This window comes from Antedon mediterranea, chromosome 3 (assembly GCF_964355755.1).
Source record: "Antedon mediterranea chromosome 3, ecAntMedi1.1, whole genome shotgun sequence".
Taxonomy (NCBI): Eukaryota; Metazoa; Echinodermata; class Crinoidea; order Comatulida; family Antedonidae; genus Antedon; species Antedon mediterranea.
Genome location: NC_092672.1, coordinates 24,053,932 through 24,068,589, shown reverse-complemented (window position 1 = coordinate 24,068,589; position 14,658 = coordinate 24,053,932). Strand labels below are relative to the sequence as shown.

At 32.5% G+C, this 14,658-nt stretch overlaps 1 protein-coding gene across 1 annotated transcript in view; it reads right to left on the bottom strand.

The window, feature by feature from the left end:
• LOC140044180 (uncharacterized) overlaps positions 1–14,658 on the bottom strand; it is a 31,625-nt gene that overhangs the window by 7,419 nt on the left and 9,548 nt on the right. Inside the window, exons 8-17 of the mRNA XM_072088658.1 lie at positions 8,948–9,022; positions 8,802–8,841; positions 8,656–8,690; positions 8,288–8,312; positions 6,450–6,601; positions 5,836–5,925; positions 4,797–4,976; positions 4,131–4,373; positions 2,029–2,226; positions 1,158–1,352 (exon numbers count right to left, since the gene is read on the bottom strand). Of these exons, the coding sequence (XP_071944759.1) occupies positions 1,158–1,352; positions 2,029–2,226; positions 4,131–4,373; positions 4,797–4,976; positions 5,836–5,925; positions 6,450–6,601; positions 8,288–8,312; positions 8,656–8,690; positions 8,802–8,841; positions 8,948–9,022 (1,233 nt within the window). The remainder of the gene's footprint in view (positions 1–1,157; positions 1,353–2,028; positions 2,227–4,130; positions 4,374–4,796; positions 4,977–5,835; positions 5,926–6,449; positions 6,602–8,287; positions 8,313–8,655; positions 8,691–8,801; positions 8,842–8,947; positions 9,023–14,658) is intronic.

Here is a 14,658-nt window from a genome sequence, read left to right as displayed (position 1 = left end):
GAGACAAAATGAATTTTGTCCACACAGAATACATTTTGTCAACACAAAATGAATTTTGTCAATACAAAATGAATTTTGTGTTGACAAAATGAATTTTGTATTGACAAAATTAATTATGTGTAGACAAAATTGTAATATTTCGACAAAATTAGCAATGTCCCAAACGGCGCCCCGTATTGTAGAGCTTGATATGCCTACGGTGCATCATAAACGCAAAACAACTTTGGTGGGTAGGGTAGGAACCAACTTAAGTATGACTTGGCTCTAAGAAACAATTGAAAACCGGTAGGCCTACTAATTCAGTTGAGTTAGATAATTTAATATTTATTGACGATTAAATCGACTTTATGATTTTCCCCGAATAGAGGTGGTTTTCACAAATTGTTTTACATTATATAAACATACACGTCGTAGTGATGTATCGTTACATGTACTGCTATTTCAATCTACTAGGACAGTGATACTGATAGTTTCAACAAAGTATTACATCGCAATGTTTTACTGTGTTTAGTGGTATATTATTTTTAAAACATGAAAAAAATTAATATTTTGTTACTAAATGGATAAAGAATATATTTAAAAATTGTTCCTCTTTGCACCCATCCTCTTCCCCATCCCTCAACCCTAATGTTACATTATTATTTCAAAACACAAATTAAGTTTGTTTAAATTTGACTTAAACAATTTGTCTCATTTTTTGACAAGTTTCTCTTTCGGAAGTAATTCCCAGGGTGCTAATTTTTGTTGAGTACATAAATCAGTGTCTATGTATTCGTTCCTGTGTAAACGACATGTATTATTGTACGTACATTTGAAATCGTCAGTTTTTTAACGCTGAAATTACTATGTATTCGAGAAACATCTGTGGGCACGACCTAGATGGTACGCGAGCGAAGCGAGCGTACCATCTAGTTAATACTAAGTCTTGTTAAAATCAGGCCAGTAGCAAGGAAGGTTCAAGACTGAGACGGCCTAACTGCGTTATTGGGGCAAAACGTAAGCAGCTTTCATCAATTACAAAAATTCCTTTATATCCTATTTAAACTACCTCTCAGAAGTAAGGGTATGTCATCAACAGGGTTGTTCTTTAAAAAAAACCATATAAAATATTGGTCGTAAAATAAATTTGTGTAAAAAAGCTAAGAAAAAAAACCTACTGTAGATGTACTTGCTGTGTTGGCTTGGCTGATGGAGGTTGTTCTCTCACAAATGAAACCAAATCGAATCATCAGGTCAACAAGGTATTGAAATTTCTCACTATCAATACCCTTTTTCTCCCACAATTTCTTTAACAACATCTCATCCAGTATGCCTTTGTCAAGGTTTCTAAAGGCTTCACGGTACTGAGGTGTCTAAAATAACAAAACAATCAAAATGTACTTTTGTGTCCATGAACCAGTAGTGAATGAATGTTAAGAGAAAGAAGAGAATTTTTATGAGAACCAATATAATTAATTTAACTAGAGGGTATGCTTGCTTTTCGTATCCTGTATCTAGGAAGTGCCCTCAAATGGTTCTTAAATACTGTAATGAAGCTTTGGCATAAAAAAAAAAATGTAGACAAAGCTATTGTATATGTGTACTGGAGGGCTATACCTGCAAATTATGATGGTGGTGATGTATGTAGTAAAAAATCTTCCAAATATTGAAACAAATTTAAACAAAGCCAATTTTGTTTTGACACCTTTGATGAATTTGGGTTGACCTTCACAATTATATCATACACAAAACAATTATTGTAGATGGAGATAGCCTGCTGCAAAGCAGCATCATATTACTGTGTGTGGGTATGTTTCAGCATCGACATTGCGTACCACATTCTAAAAGTACTCCTATATATAGATTCATCACATGTTTTACCACAATTGGAACATTTGTGTCAAATGAAACAAACTTGATTGTGTTGGGGTTTACAGATAAATTAGAGAAAGTTTAAGACTAATTAAAAGTTTCACCAATCTAGCATTTTTTTTATCTGTCAACTTCTGAACGAATGAGTGTTTTGTTGATCAACATAAGCCCACTTACTTTAAACTCATCAGGTGTAACCACTGTCACAAATGCTGTAACAAACTGAACAAGACTCATTGGGTCCAACACCACTTGATTCCGTAATAATTCATTATCAGGCAAGTAGATGATGTCACCAAGGTCGTACAGAAAATTAAGCATAATTAACTGTTGGCTTTCATCATCAATTCCGTTTTGTCTGGCCATTTTTTTAACCTAAAATCAACAAAAATGCATGTGTTTAAAATTTAAATAAATATACAAGCTTTTGTAACCCACACAATAATGATGTGCACTCAAGGTCAAATACAATACCTTACCACAAGCCACATCTGGCTCGAATTTTGTATTCGGATATTTTTGTGAATGGTATTCTATTGTGCGTGCCATACTTACCTTGAAGTGAGAAGCAAATTTCTAAAAGCATTTCTAAATGACTATTGACAGTGTATCAAAATCAATTCTGTTTTAAACATGTTCACCCTCTGCATACTAAGTTTGTCAGACAAGTGGCAAGTATGAAATGAATACAATTGTTATTCATGCTATTCATCCCTTACTCTATTCATGCATATAATGACAGTAAATAAATATAGTTTTCAGAGAGTATTTGAATTTTCAATTTCTTTTTGTTTCACGAGATTGTAGACGCTATTAGCAAAGGCACGCTGTTTTTCGTATGTTGCAATATTTTTAGACATTCAAGGTTTGTTGTGTAAGTATGACTTCTTATGTTTAATTGGGATCACATTGTTGAGGCATTGCTTGATGTATTCATTGGCCCCGTTTCTGCTGCCAAAAATATACCGTATATATACGGTATATTTTATATACGGTATATTTTTTGGCAGCAGAAATGGGTCTCATAAAAAATATACCGTATATATTTGCGGTATATATACTGCATAAATATCCCCATCGTTTGTGGATATTTTACGGTATATTCCAAAATATACCGTATATTTCGTTCCCCGTTTCTGCTGCACTCAAAATATACCGTAAATGTGACCCGACTCATGACACGAGGTCAAAAACTAACAGAGCGCGACGCGTTTGTTTTGGTTTTTCTGCTGCATTTAAAGTTGAAAAACACGTGTAAAAGCAAGCAACAGATCAAAATGTCACTGTGGACCGAACAAATCACTATTTTTGCAATTCAATTGTGGGGGGAAGCGAAAGTTGGGGGGGGGGGGGAGGGGGAGGGGAGACTGCATGGCAACAGAAGAGATACCGAGATTTTAATTACAATAAATCGAATGTTCTTACACGACAACAACGTGATGTAAAATCATGTTAAAATACTGTATAATAGAAAATGGAAATTAAAACGGCAATATAGGATAATATAGCATATATAAACTCAATTTGAATAACAGAGTTTATTTATAGTGACATTTCTAGATTGTGCTTGTATGTGCGGTGTAAATTCGTTGCCACTTCTGCTCATTAGATTTAAAATAGAAAGCAATGCTACGACGTTTTGAGAAACCATCATTGTTTTGTTTTTTTCAGCATGTACCGGTAGGTTAAAACCTCACTGCACGAGGTCAATCCATACTTCCGTCTCACGAAATGCATTTTGGGTAATGAAAGCCAACTTTTTTACAACTCACCCACGAAGTATGTGCAGCGGAAACGGTGCACGAATTTCATATACGGTATATATACGGTATATTTATACGGTATATTTATACGGTATATTTTGGGTTGGCAGCAGAAACGGGCCCATTGATGACAGTCACACTAGCATTTATGTCAGTGTTGTCATAGTACACTGACCATTGCATCTCTTGTCCAGGAGCGGTATTTAATTGTAGCAGGCTTAAATTTATTATTAAAGTATTGCCTGTATTTCGGCAACATACATATTGTGTTATGATTCGAGGCACCTAAAGTGGTACGGGAGTTAGTTGGTTTATTAATGTATTGAACATAGCCCGGATAGTTAAGGTGAAATTTATAAACATCACCAAGTACAAGTATAATAGAATTGAATCTGGTGATTTGTTTTCAAGAGCAGACAGTCTTGAATGTGTTGTTAAAGAAAGGTGCTTTGCCTTCACAATATTTATTATTGAACAAGTTTTGCTTTCCCTAAAAAAAAAATTATAATAAAATACCTCTTCTGCAGAACATATCAATTTGTCCTTCCTCAGATTATACATTTCACATCTAAAACGCATCCACTTTAATGGAATAGACCGTTTTAAATGGTTCATAAGATCTTGAATTACTTCTTTCAGATCACTAAAGCTCTTGTCTGTAGTCTCTCTACTGTTTTCAACAGCATAGTATCCAAGTACATGTTTTTCATATGGTTTTCCTTTCAGGGAATCTTTAACTTTCTGTAAAACCACCTCGGCCTAGAATAAACAAAAATTAAACACTACTACATAATATATACAAACAAAAGACAATAAAAACAGCACCGTATTTAAACATACAAAAAAAATTGTTAATTTTTCTTTCCAAAAGTTTATTTTAAAACCTTAAAATGCTAACATGTAGTAATATTAATAAAGTCCAAATGTCCTCTTCTATGTTTCATTTTCATCAAGTATATTCTTTATATATTTCAAATTTGACAATCACTTGTTTTATTTCATGTCAACTTAATTTGCACAAAAAGCTAAATTACATTTGGTGGATTTAAAACTGTGTAAATTGATTGATTATTAGTCCTACAGTTTCAATGTACTATACCCACTGTGGTACATGTGCCCAAGACAAATATTTTAAGCTTTGTATTAACTGTAAACACAAACCTATTATAGATTATTACTAACCTCTTTATTTTGTTCTTCTTCTGTTTCTCCCAGACTTGCCTTGTGTGTGCCAACAACAAGGATAGCAGGTAAATTTACTTCCTTCTCAATATTCTCTCCCAATATACGACTATGGGAATAAACTGACAGGATCGAAGACAGTAAAAACTGACGATTTGTCCAATGATGTTCACGTTCTTGCTTTAAAAAACAATTTATTAAATTTAAATAATATTTTTCTATAAAAATCTATGAGAAATTATATATTATTTTAGTACCAAACAAAAATAGTATAATTTCAACTTTAGGTTATTATATACATATATATAAACATTACAGGCACAGAATAAATTCTAAACCGCCGGTGATATACTGAAATTGAATTAATTAATTTGAAACGATAAGATGAGGAAATCTGTGAGAATGAAAAAAAAGTCGGCCCAACCGAGACTTGAACCCGGAACCTTCTGCCTGATATGCAGATGTCTTACTAACCATTCATGGTATTGTTCAAACTCGATTGGATAGTGACTCTTTAACATTCTCGGCGTGGTACGGCGGAACAGCACTAGACCCTCAGTTGTACGCACACGCACCAGAGATCAAATTGATCTTTCAGTATTTTATTCATGAAACGGGATCTCTGAAGAGATACTTTTTTTTAAATATATAAACATTACAGGCACAGAATAAATTCGAAACCACCCGGTGATATACTGAAATTGAATTAATTAATTTGAAATGATAAGATGAGGAAATCTGTGAGAATGAGAAAAAATCGCCCCAACCAAGACTCGAACCCGGAACCTTCTGCTTGATATGCAGATGTCCTAACCATTAGACCACTGGGGCTTTCATGGTAATGTTCAAACTTGATTGGATAGCGACTCTTTAACATTATCGGTGTGGTACGGTGGAACAGCACTAGTCTATATATATAAGTAAGTATGACATTCTTTGACACAGCTACATTGCAATGCAATGAAAGCATTTTACTTTTAACCAATGAATGAGATTGTCAGCAACATCTAATCTAATCTAATACCCCTAAAATACTTACCCCATTGGGATCTATTACTAATGCAGGATCATCGAGGTCTTTACTTAAATCAAAGACAGCAACATAAACTGCCTCCGATGTCACAAAGATCTGCATACAAAATAATTATAAACTATTTGTCAAGGATAGTAAAGCCTACTGATGTTATAGAATGCAGTGTTTTCTAAAAATCAATAAATATTATCCAGAACATATAGAGCGCATATCATCAAAGAAATACTTATCTCTTAAAACAGCAATATAGAAATAATGTGAATAGAATACAAATATATTAGAATAAAGAAAAGTAAACTTTAGAAATAGTTCAGAGTGCTAAATAGAGAAAAAGCTCTTCAAATTCACTTCACATGTAGTGAGAGAAGTCTATGGATAGCTTGCAAAACTTATAGACTGGGTGTGTGAAGAGATACACAGAGGTTTGTTGGGTAATCTCTTAACATTAGGATAGATGGAAGGCCTAAACAAAAATCTGTACAGTGGGCATGTTCCCACCTACCTACACACAGCAGAATGCTATCCATGTGATACAGATAAGATACTGCCATAATTAGGCATTAAAACTGTTAATACACAAACAATAGACCATACAGACATACAAAATGTTCTAAACTTACCTGATGTATTCCTTGATAGATTAGCTGTCCCCCATGATCCCAAATGTTAAAAGTTTCCAAAGGAGACTGTTTTACTTCTTGTTTTGAAAAAATTTCCTGAATAATATCTTTATCCAACGATTGTTGTGCATTAATTGATGCATCTTCAGTTCCTTTAATAATCAACGGGAAAAATTTTTAATAAATAAGGTTTACAAATCAAATAGACTAAATATATGTAAAAAGATAATAGGCATTGAATATATTCATCATTATCAGCTCTACAACTATTATCATTTGTCTAAATGTTACTATTATCAATGACATCTTCTCTGTGGTAATTCTCTGTTGTCATTATCGTTATCATTATATCTTTACATTCATTTTTTTGGTTGTGTTTCGTGGTCTCACCCTAATTTTTGGTTTTTGTTTTTAACATTATTGCACTTAAATGACAATTTGAATAATTCAATTCAATTCAATTCAAATAAACATTTATTTCTTTCATATTCATATTTGAGTAAAACATTATAATTTCTGATACTTTATATATAAATATTTTTTTTAGAGATATAATACAGTAAATGTATAAAAAAAAGATGATTCAGTTATATACAAAATGAAAGAGGCAAAAAACCCAAGAAAGTATCGATCAATTGGAAACAAAAATAGTGATCTACCTCTTTCTCATTTTAGTAAAATATTAAACAGGATATTTATATAGGATAAAAAATAAATTTATAATAAACTTATATACTGTAGCAATTAAAATGTTTTAAAGATAAAACTTATTAAACATAAAATGACAAGAAAAGATGTAAAAAGTGATTAAAATGGTTCTGCTTTGGGTAGAAAGGCTATCTTGATCATTGTAGTAAACACTTTCACTATTAATTTTATCAACTTTATCATTGTCAGATAAATCATGAATAATACCACCAAACTTACGAGTTAAAATGACTATAGAGAGGCATTTAATGAAAAGGCAAACTGCCTTAAAATGTGACATGTTTCGAGAAACTATTCTCAGTAAACAACGCCTAGAGTGCTTATATACCAATAGGACAGGTTGTATGTAAATAAGTAAGTAATTAGCATAATAAAACAACAAGGAATGTAAGCAAAAACCAATCATATGGGAAGTGTGACGCCTAAGTTTTAATAGATTTGTTTGTTCAATGAAGGTTTACTCCACGTGATGTGGAGGACTTCCTTGACCTTAAGCTTGAAAGCGGAATCTGCAGACCCCAGAACGGTGAAGCATTCCGCCTTAGCGAGGGCCTTACACCGTTCTGAATCCTGCAGATGTTGAAAAATGTGAGAAGCCTTGTCCCTGAAATGTTCACGCAACCGCATTGATAACAATCTATTGGTTTCACTAATATACATGGAATTACATCCCATACATTTAAATTTATATACAACACGAGAGCTGAACACATCAGGGACAGGGTCCTTAAGACTAAAAAAGTTTTAAATGATTTGAAAGCTAATTTAATATAAACACCTTTGCAACATTTAGGTGTAATTTTATCGATATTCTTTGTTGTGCGCATTTGGCAAACTGTAAGTAAGGTAATTTAAAATAAAGAACCTTGTTTTGTTCAATAATCGACTCAACTGACGCAACATTGCAAGGAGAGAAAACATTATTAAGATATCTGTAAATGTTGTCATTAATTATACTGAGTGGAAAACAGTTTTTATTCAAAATGGTTTTAAGTGTCGTTATTAATTTTCTTCATCACAGTTTTATCATTCACTAATTCTATTACGGTATTAGTATTCACTCAGCATGTTCCATTATTTTATAATTGCACAATTAACGTATTAAGAATTTAAGTTAATTACACACTTACCTTCTGCAGTTGACTTCTTGCTAACCTGATACACAAAAATAAAAATAACAAATATTATATAAATAACATAGAGGTAAATGTTTTACTTTCTGAACCATTCATATCAGTATAATGTTATATACCATGTTAAAAGTAAGTATATCAATTCAAAAGCAAATTACTGTCAATGGTTATCATTGGCTGGATCTTAATAGAATAAGGAAAAGTTAAACACTGCTAATGTTAAAAGTATAATAGATTTAATTCCTCATTTTAAACAGTATACAAGTAATGAATTTGTGAGTTAAAAGAAAGATGGATTATTCTTTTTGAGGAGACAGAGTTGAGTTAAATAGAACAGTCAACAAATGCTATATTGTAGTACTCACATCTTTAGCTTTTGCAGGTGTTCCCGTATTCACCTCTAAAATATGATTAAATAAAAAATAAAGTAGAAGAAAATCATAATTTATCTATTAGATGAACTGAGTTAACTAGACATTGTATAGCTGTTAGAAAAATAAAATGAACTTACCACTGTTTGTGGTGGTTTTGCTGTTTGTGGTGGTTTTGAACTAAAAAACATATATTTACTTTATCAAAATGTACATGAATATTTATTTCTAAATCAATTCGTAAATCACCAAATTCAATAAACTGATTACAGAAAAAGGAATTTACCTTTTGACGAATTGTTTCCCAATTAATACCAAAAAATGTTATTCCTTTGTCTCTATTATTTGGACGTGACTTTTCCTGGCAAGAAATAAAAAAGTGAATCTGTGAAGTAATTAAGATTTAAAGCAATGTCACTGGTAAAGGCTTCTATACAAATATGAAATGCTATGCTCTAATTATTATTATAATTTAGAAGATAACCATATAAGGAAGTTTTGGACTTTCTAACTTAGAAAAATGAAATATTGGAAGACTTTATAAAGTGCTATAATATTTACTTATAAAAAAAATACATCTAATCCAAGAACACTAAAATTAAAGTAGTAACATTTTTTTTAACACCTTTGGATATTTTGTTGGTTAATCCAAAATAAATTGTATTTTAGGGAGAGATTTGGGAGGTCTGATGTCTTTTGAAAGCAACTTTATATTAACAACAATTTCATTATAGATGTAGTCCTATTGTCCCACAAAAAAACATATAGGATGAAAAAAAAAATGAAAAAATAAATAAATTGGTCACATATAAAATGACAAAATAAATGGTTACATTCAATCAAAAACCCACTGGCTTAGCAGCCAATTTTACTATTTTTTGCTTTAAATTACTACAATCTAACCTCCTCGTCGGGGAACCTAGAACGTACGCTAAAGCAAAAACGAATTATGTTAATTTTTCGTATGTTCACCAATTTTTTAATTTACAAGTAACCCTGTGTACCGTGGGGCACCTAAAATAAATATTTCATACATTACTAAACAAAAAAACATGCCATTTTTGCTTAGCCAACATCTTATTATAGCTAACTTTTTTACTGTAAGTTATTAAATTTTCAATGTCCTGTATGTCATAAACTTCTCACCACTCGGAAGTCCAGATGGTATGCACGCATACGCTTGGGAGGTATAAACTGATTTACCCGACTGAAAAGGGTCTACGCTTGCGACCACTTTTATTCAGCCTCTAGGCCTGATGTTTTCAAAGTATAAGATGCAATTTTTAAAGACCTGCAGCTCTAGTTTTAAAAGTTTTCTTAGCTCAGCCCCAACCATAAAACTGGTCATATTTAGAAGTACAATAAGTGCATTTTCCGGGACCTAACAGCTCTATTTTTCAAACATTTCATAGCTCAGTCACAACCATGATAGGGACTTATATATTTTGTTTCATGTTTTGAAGTATAAAAAGTCCAATTTCCGGGATCTCCAACTCTATTTTTCTAAATTTTCTTAGCTCCATCCCAACCACGGTTGTCTCGTTCTGTAGACTTGTAATTTCGTTTCATAGTAGGCCTATCAAAATTATGTATAATTGCAACTTCCAGGGACCTAGCAGCTCTATTTTTCAAAATTTTCTTACAGATCAGCCCAAGGCACCCATTTACTATTTTTGCACCCCCAGACAGCAACCAGCCTACGCCTCTGCAATAAACAATACAGGCCTACCTCTTGGTCTGTGGGTACGTTTTACGTTCGCGTATATTTTCTATGCTACAATTTACCCGATAAATAGGCATATTTTGAACTTTTATTTTTTAAATTGAAAAATATGGATTTAAACAGTCATCGCGCATCGTTTTTTAGTAGTAGCAGTATTTTATTTATGCATTATAAAAAATGGAAAAAAAGTGATACGACTACCCAAAATCTGATTAAAGTGGCCTCAAATGACGCTAAAACATGTTGATTACGGCCCCCAGCCTAGTGAAGCTCGCTTCGCTCGCATAGCCCCCTCGTATGGGAATGTTCTTATAGTGTGTACACACCTTTTGTTATAGTGTGTACACACCTTTTGTTATAGTGTGTACACACCTTTTGTTATATTGTTTACATACCTTTTGTTATAGTGTGTACATACCTTTTGTTATAGTGTGTACATACTTATTGTTATAGTGTGTACATACTTATTGTTATAGTGTGTACACACCTTTTGTTATAGTGTGTGTGTACACACCTTTTGTTATAGTGTGTACATACCTTTTCTTATAGTGTGTACATACCTTTTCTTATAGTGTGTACATACCTTTTGTTATAGTGTGTACATACCTTTTGTTATAGTGTGTACACACCTTTTGTTATAGTGTGTGTGTACACACCTTTTGTTATAGTGTGTACATACCTTTTCTTATAGTGTGTACATACCTTTTCTTATAGTGTGTACATACCTTTTGTTATAGTGTGTACATACCTTTTGTTATAGTGTGTACACACCTTTTGTTATAGTGTGTGTGTACACACCTTTTGTTATAGTGTGTACATACCTTTTGTTATAGTGTGTACATACCTTTTGTTATAGTGTGTACATACCTTTTGTTATAGTGTGTACATACCTTTTGTTATAGTGTGTACACACCTTTTGTGATATTGTGTACACACCTTTTGTTATAGTGTGTACACACCTTTTGTTATAGTGTGTGCATACCTTTTGTTATAGTGTGTACGTACCTTTTGTTATAGTGTGTACATACCTTTTGTTATAGTGTGTACATACCTTTTGTTATAGTGTGTACACACCTTTTGTTATAGTGTGTACATACCTTTTGTTATAGTGTGTACATACCTTTTGTTATAGTGTGTACACACCTTTTGTTATAGTGTGTGTGTACACACCTTTTGTTATAGTGTGTACATACCTTTTGTTATAGTGTGTACACACCTTTTGTTATAGTGTGTACATACCTTTTGTTATAGTGTGTACATACCTTTTGTTATAGTGTGTACATACCTTTTGTTATAGTGTGTACACACCTTTTGTTATAGTGTGTACACACCTTTTGTGATTTTGTGTACACACCTTTTGTTATAGTGTGTGCGTACCTTTTGTTATAGTGTGTACGTGCTTTTTGTTATAGTGTGTACATACCTTTTGTTATAGTGTGTACATACCTTTTGTTATAGTGTGTACGTACCTTTTGTTATATTGTGTACGTACCTTTTGTTATATTATGTACGTACCTATTGTTATATTGTGTACGTACCTATTGTTATATTGTGTACGTACCTATTGTTATATTGTGTACGTACCTTTTGTTATATTGTGTACGTACCTTTTGTTATATTGTGTACGTACCTATTGTTATATTGTGTACACACCTTTTGTTATAGTGTGTACATACCTTTTGTTATAGTGTGTACATACCCTTTGTTATAGTGTGTACATACCTTTTGTTATAGTGTGTACATACCTTTTGTTATAGTGTGTACACACCTTTTGTGATATTGTGTACACACCTTTTGTTATAGTGTGTACACACCTTTTGTTATAGTGTGTGCATACCTTTTGTTATAGTGTGTGCGTACCTTTTGTTATAGTGTGTACGTACCTTTTGTTATAGTGTGTACATACCTTTTGTTATAGTGTGTACACACCTTTTGTTATAGTGTGTGTGTACAATCCTTTTGTTATAGTGTGTACATACCTTTTGTTATAGTGTGTACACACCTTTTGTTATAGTGTGTACATAACTTTTGTTATAGTGTGTACATACCTTTTGTTATAGTGTGTACATACCTTTTGTTATATTGTGTACACACCTTTTGTTATAGTGTGTACACACCTTTTGTGATATTGTGTACACACCTTTTTTTATAGTGTGTACACACCTTTTGTTATAGTGTGTGCACACCTTTTGTTATAGTGTGTACATACTTTTTGTTATAGTGTGTACATACCTTCTGTTATAGTGTGTACACACATTTTGTTATAGTGTGTGTGTACACACCTTTTGTTATAGTGTGTACATACCTTTTGTTATAGTGTGTACATACCTTTTGTTATAGTGTGTACATACCTTTTGTTATAGTGTGTACATACCTTTTGTTATAGTGTGTACATACCTTTTGTTATAGTGTGTACACACCTTTTGTTATAGTGTGTACACACCTTTTGTGATATTGTGTACACACCTTTTGTTATAGTGTGTACACACCTTTTGTTATAGTGTGTGCATACCTTTTGTTATAGTGTGTACGTACCTTTTGATATAGTGTGTACGTACCTTTTGTTATAGTGTGTACGTACCTTTTGTTATAGTGTGTACGTACCTTTTGTTATATTGTGTACGTACCTTTTGTTATATTGTGTACGTACCTATTGTTATATTGTGTACGTACCTATTGTTATATTGTGTACGTACCTATTGTTATAGTGTGTACGTACCTATTGTTATAGTGTGTACGTACCTTTTGTTATAGTGTGTACGTACCTTTTGTTATATTGTGTACGTACCTATTGTTATATTGTGTACGTACCTTTTGTTATATTGTGTACGTACCTTTTGTTATATTGTGTACGTACCTATTGTTATAGTGTGTACGTAACTTTTGTTATATTGTGTACGTACCTTTTGTTATAGTGTGTACATACCTTTTGTTATAGTGTGTACATACCTTTTGTTATAATGTGTACACACCTTTTGTTATAGTGTGTACACACCTTTTGTTATAGTGTGTACACACCTTTTGTTATAATGTGTACATACCTTTTGTTATAGTGTGTACACACCTTTTGTTATAGTGTGTTCATACTTTTTGTTATAGTGTGTACACACCTTTTGTTATAGTGTGTACATACCTTTTGTTATAGTGTGTATACACCTTTTGTTATAGTGTGTACATACCTTTTGTTATAGTGTGTACACACCTTTTGTTATAGTGTGTACATACCTTTTGTTATAGTGTGTACATACCTTTTGTTATACTGTGTACACACCTTTGTTATAGTGTGTACACACCTTTTGTTATAGTGTGTACACACCTTTTGTTATAGTGTGTACACACCTTTTGTTATAGTGTGTACATACCTTTTGTTATAGTGTGTACACACCTTTTGTTATAGTGTGTGCACACCTTTTGTTATAGTGTGTACATACTTTTTGTTATAGTGTGTACATACCTTCTGTTATAGTGTGTACACACCTTTTGTTATAGTGTGTGTGTACACACCTTTTGTTATAGTGTGTACACACCTTTTGTTATAGTGTGTACACACCTTTTGTTATAGTGTGTACACACCTTTTGTTATAGTGTGTACACACCTTTTATTATAGTGTGTACACACCTTTTGTTATAGTGTGTACATACCTTTTGTTATAGTGTGTACACACCTTTTGTTATAGTGTGTACACACCTTTTGTTATAGTGTGTACACACCTTTTGTTATAGTGTGTACATACCTTTTGTTATAGTGTGTACATACCTTTTGTTATAGTGTGTACATACCTTTTGTTATAGTGTGTACACACCTTTTGTTATAGTGTGTACACACCTTTTGTTATAGTGTGTACACACCTTTTGTTATAGTGTGTACACACCTTTTGTTATAGTGTGTACATACCTTTTGTTATAGTGTGTACACACCTTTTGTTATAGTGTGTACATACCTTTTGTTATAGTGTGTACATACCTTTTCTTGTAGTGTGTACATACCTTTTGTTATAGTGTGTACATACCTTTTGTTATAGTGTGTACACACCTTTTGTTATAGTGTGTACATACCTTTTGTTATAGTGTGTACACACCTTTTGTGATATTGTGTACACACCTTTTGTGATATTGTGTACACACCTTTTGTTATAGTGTGTACACACCTTTTGTTATAGTGTGTGCATACCTTTTGTTACAGTGTGTACGTACCTTTTCTGGGGCGGATCCAGACATTTTTGAGAGGGGGGGTCCGGCGATAAAAAGGGCACATCAGACATTGAGTATTTGAG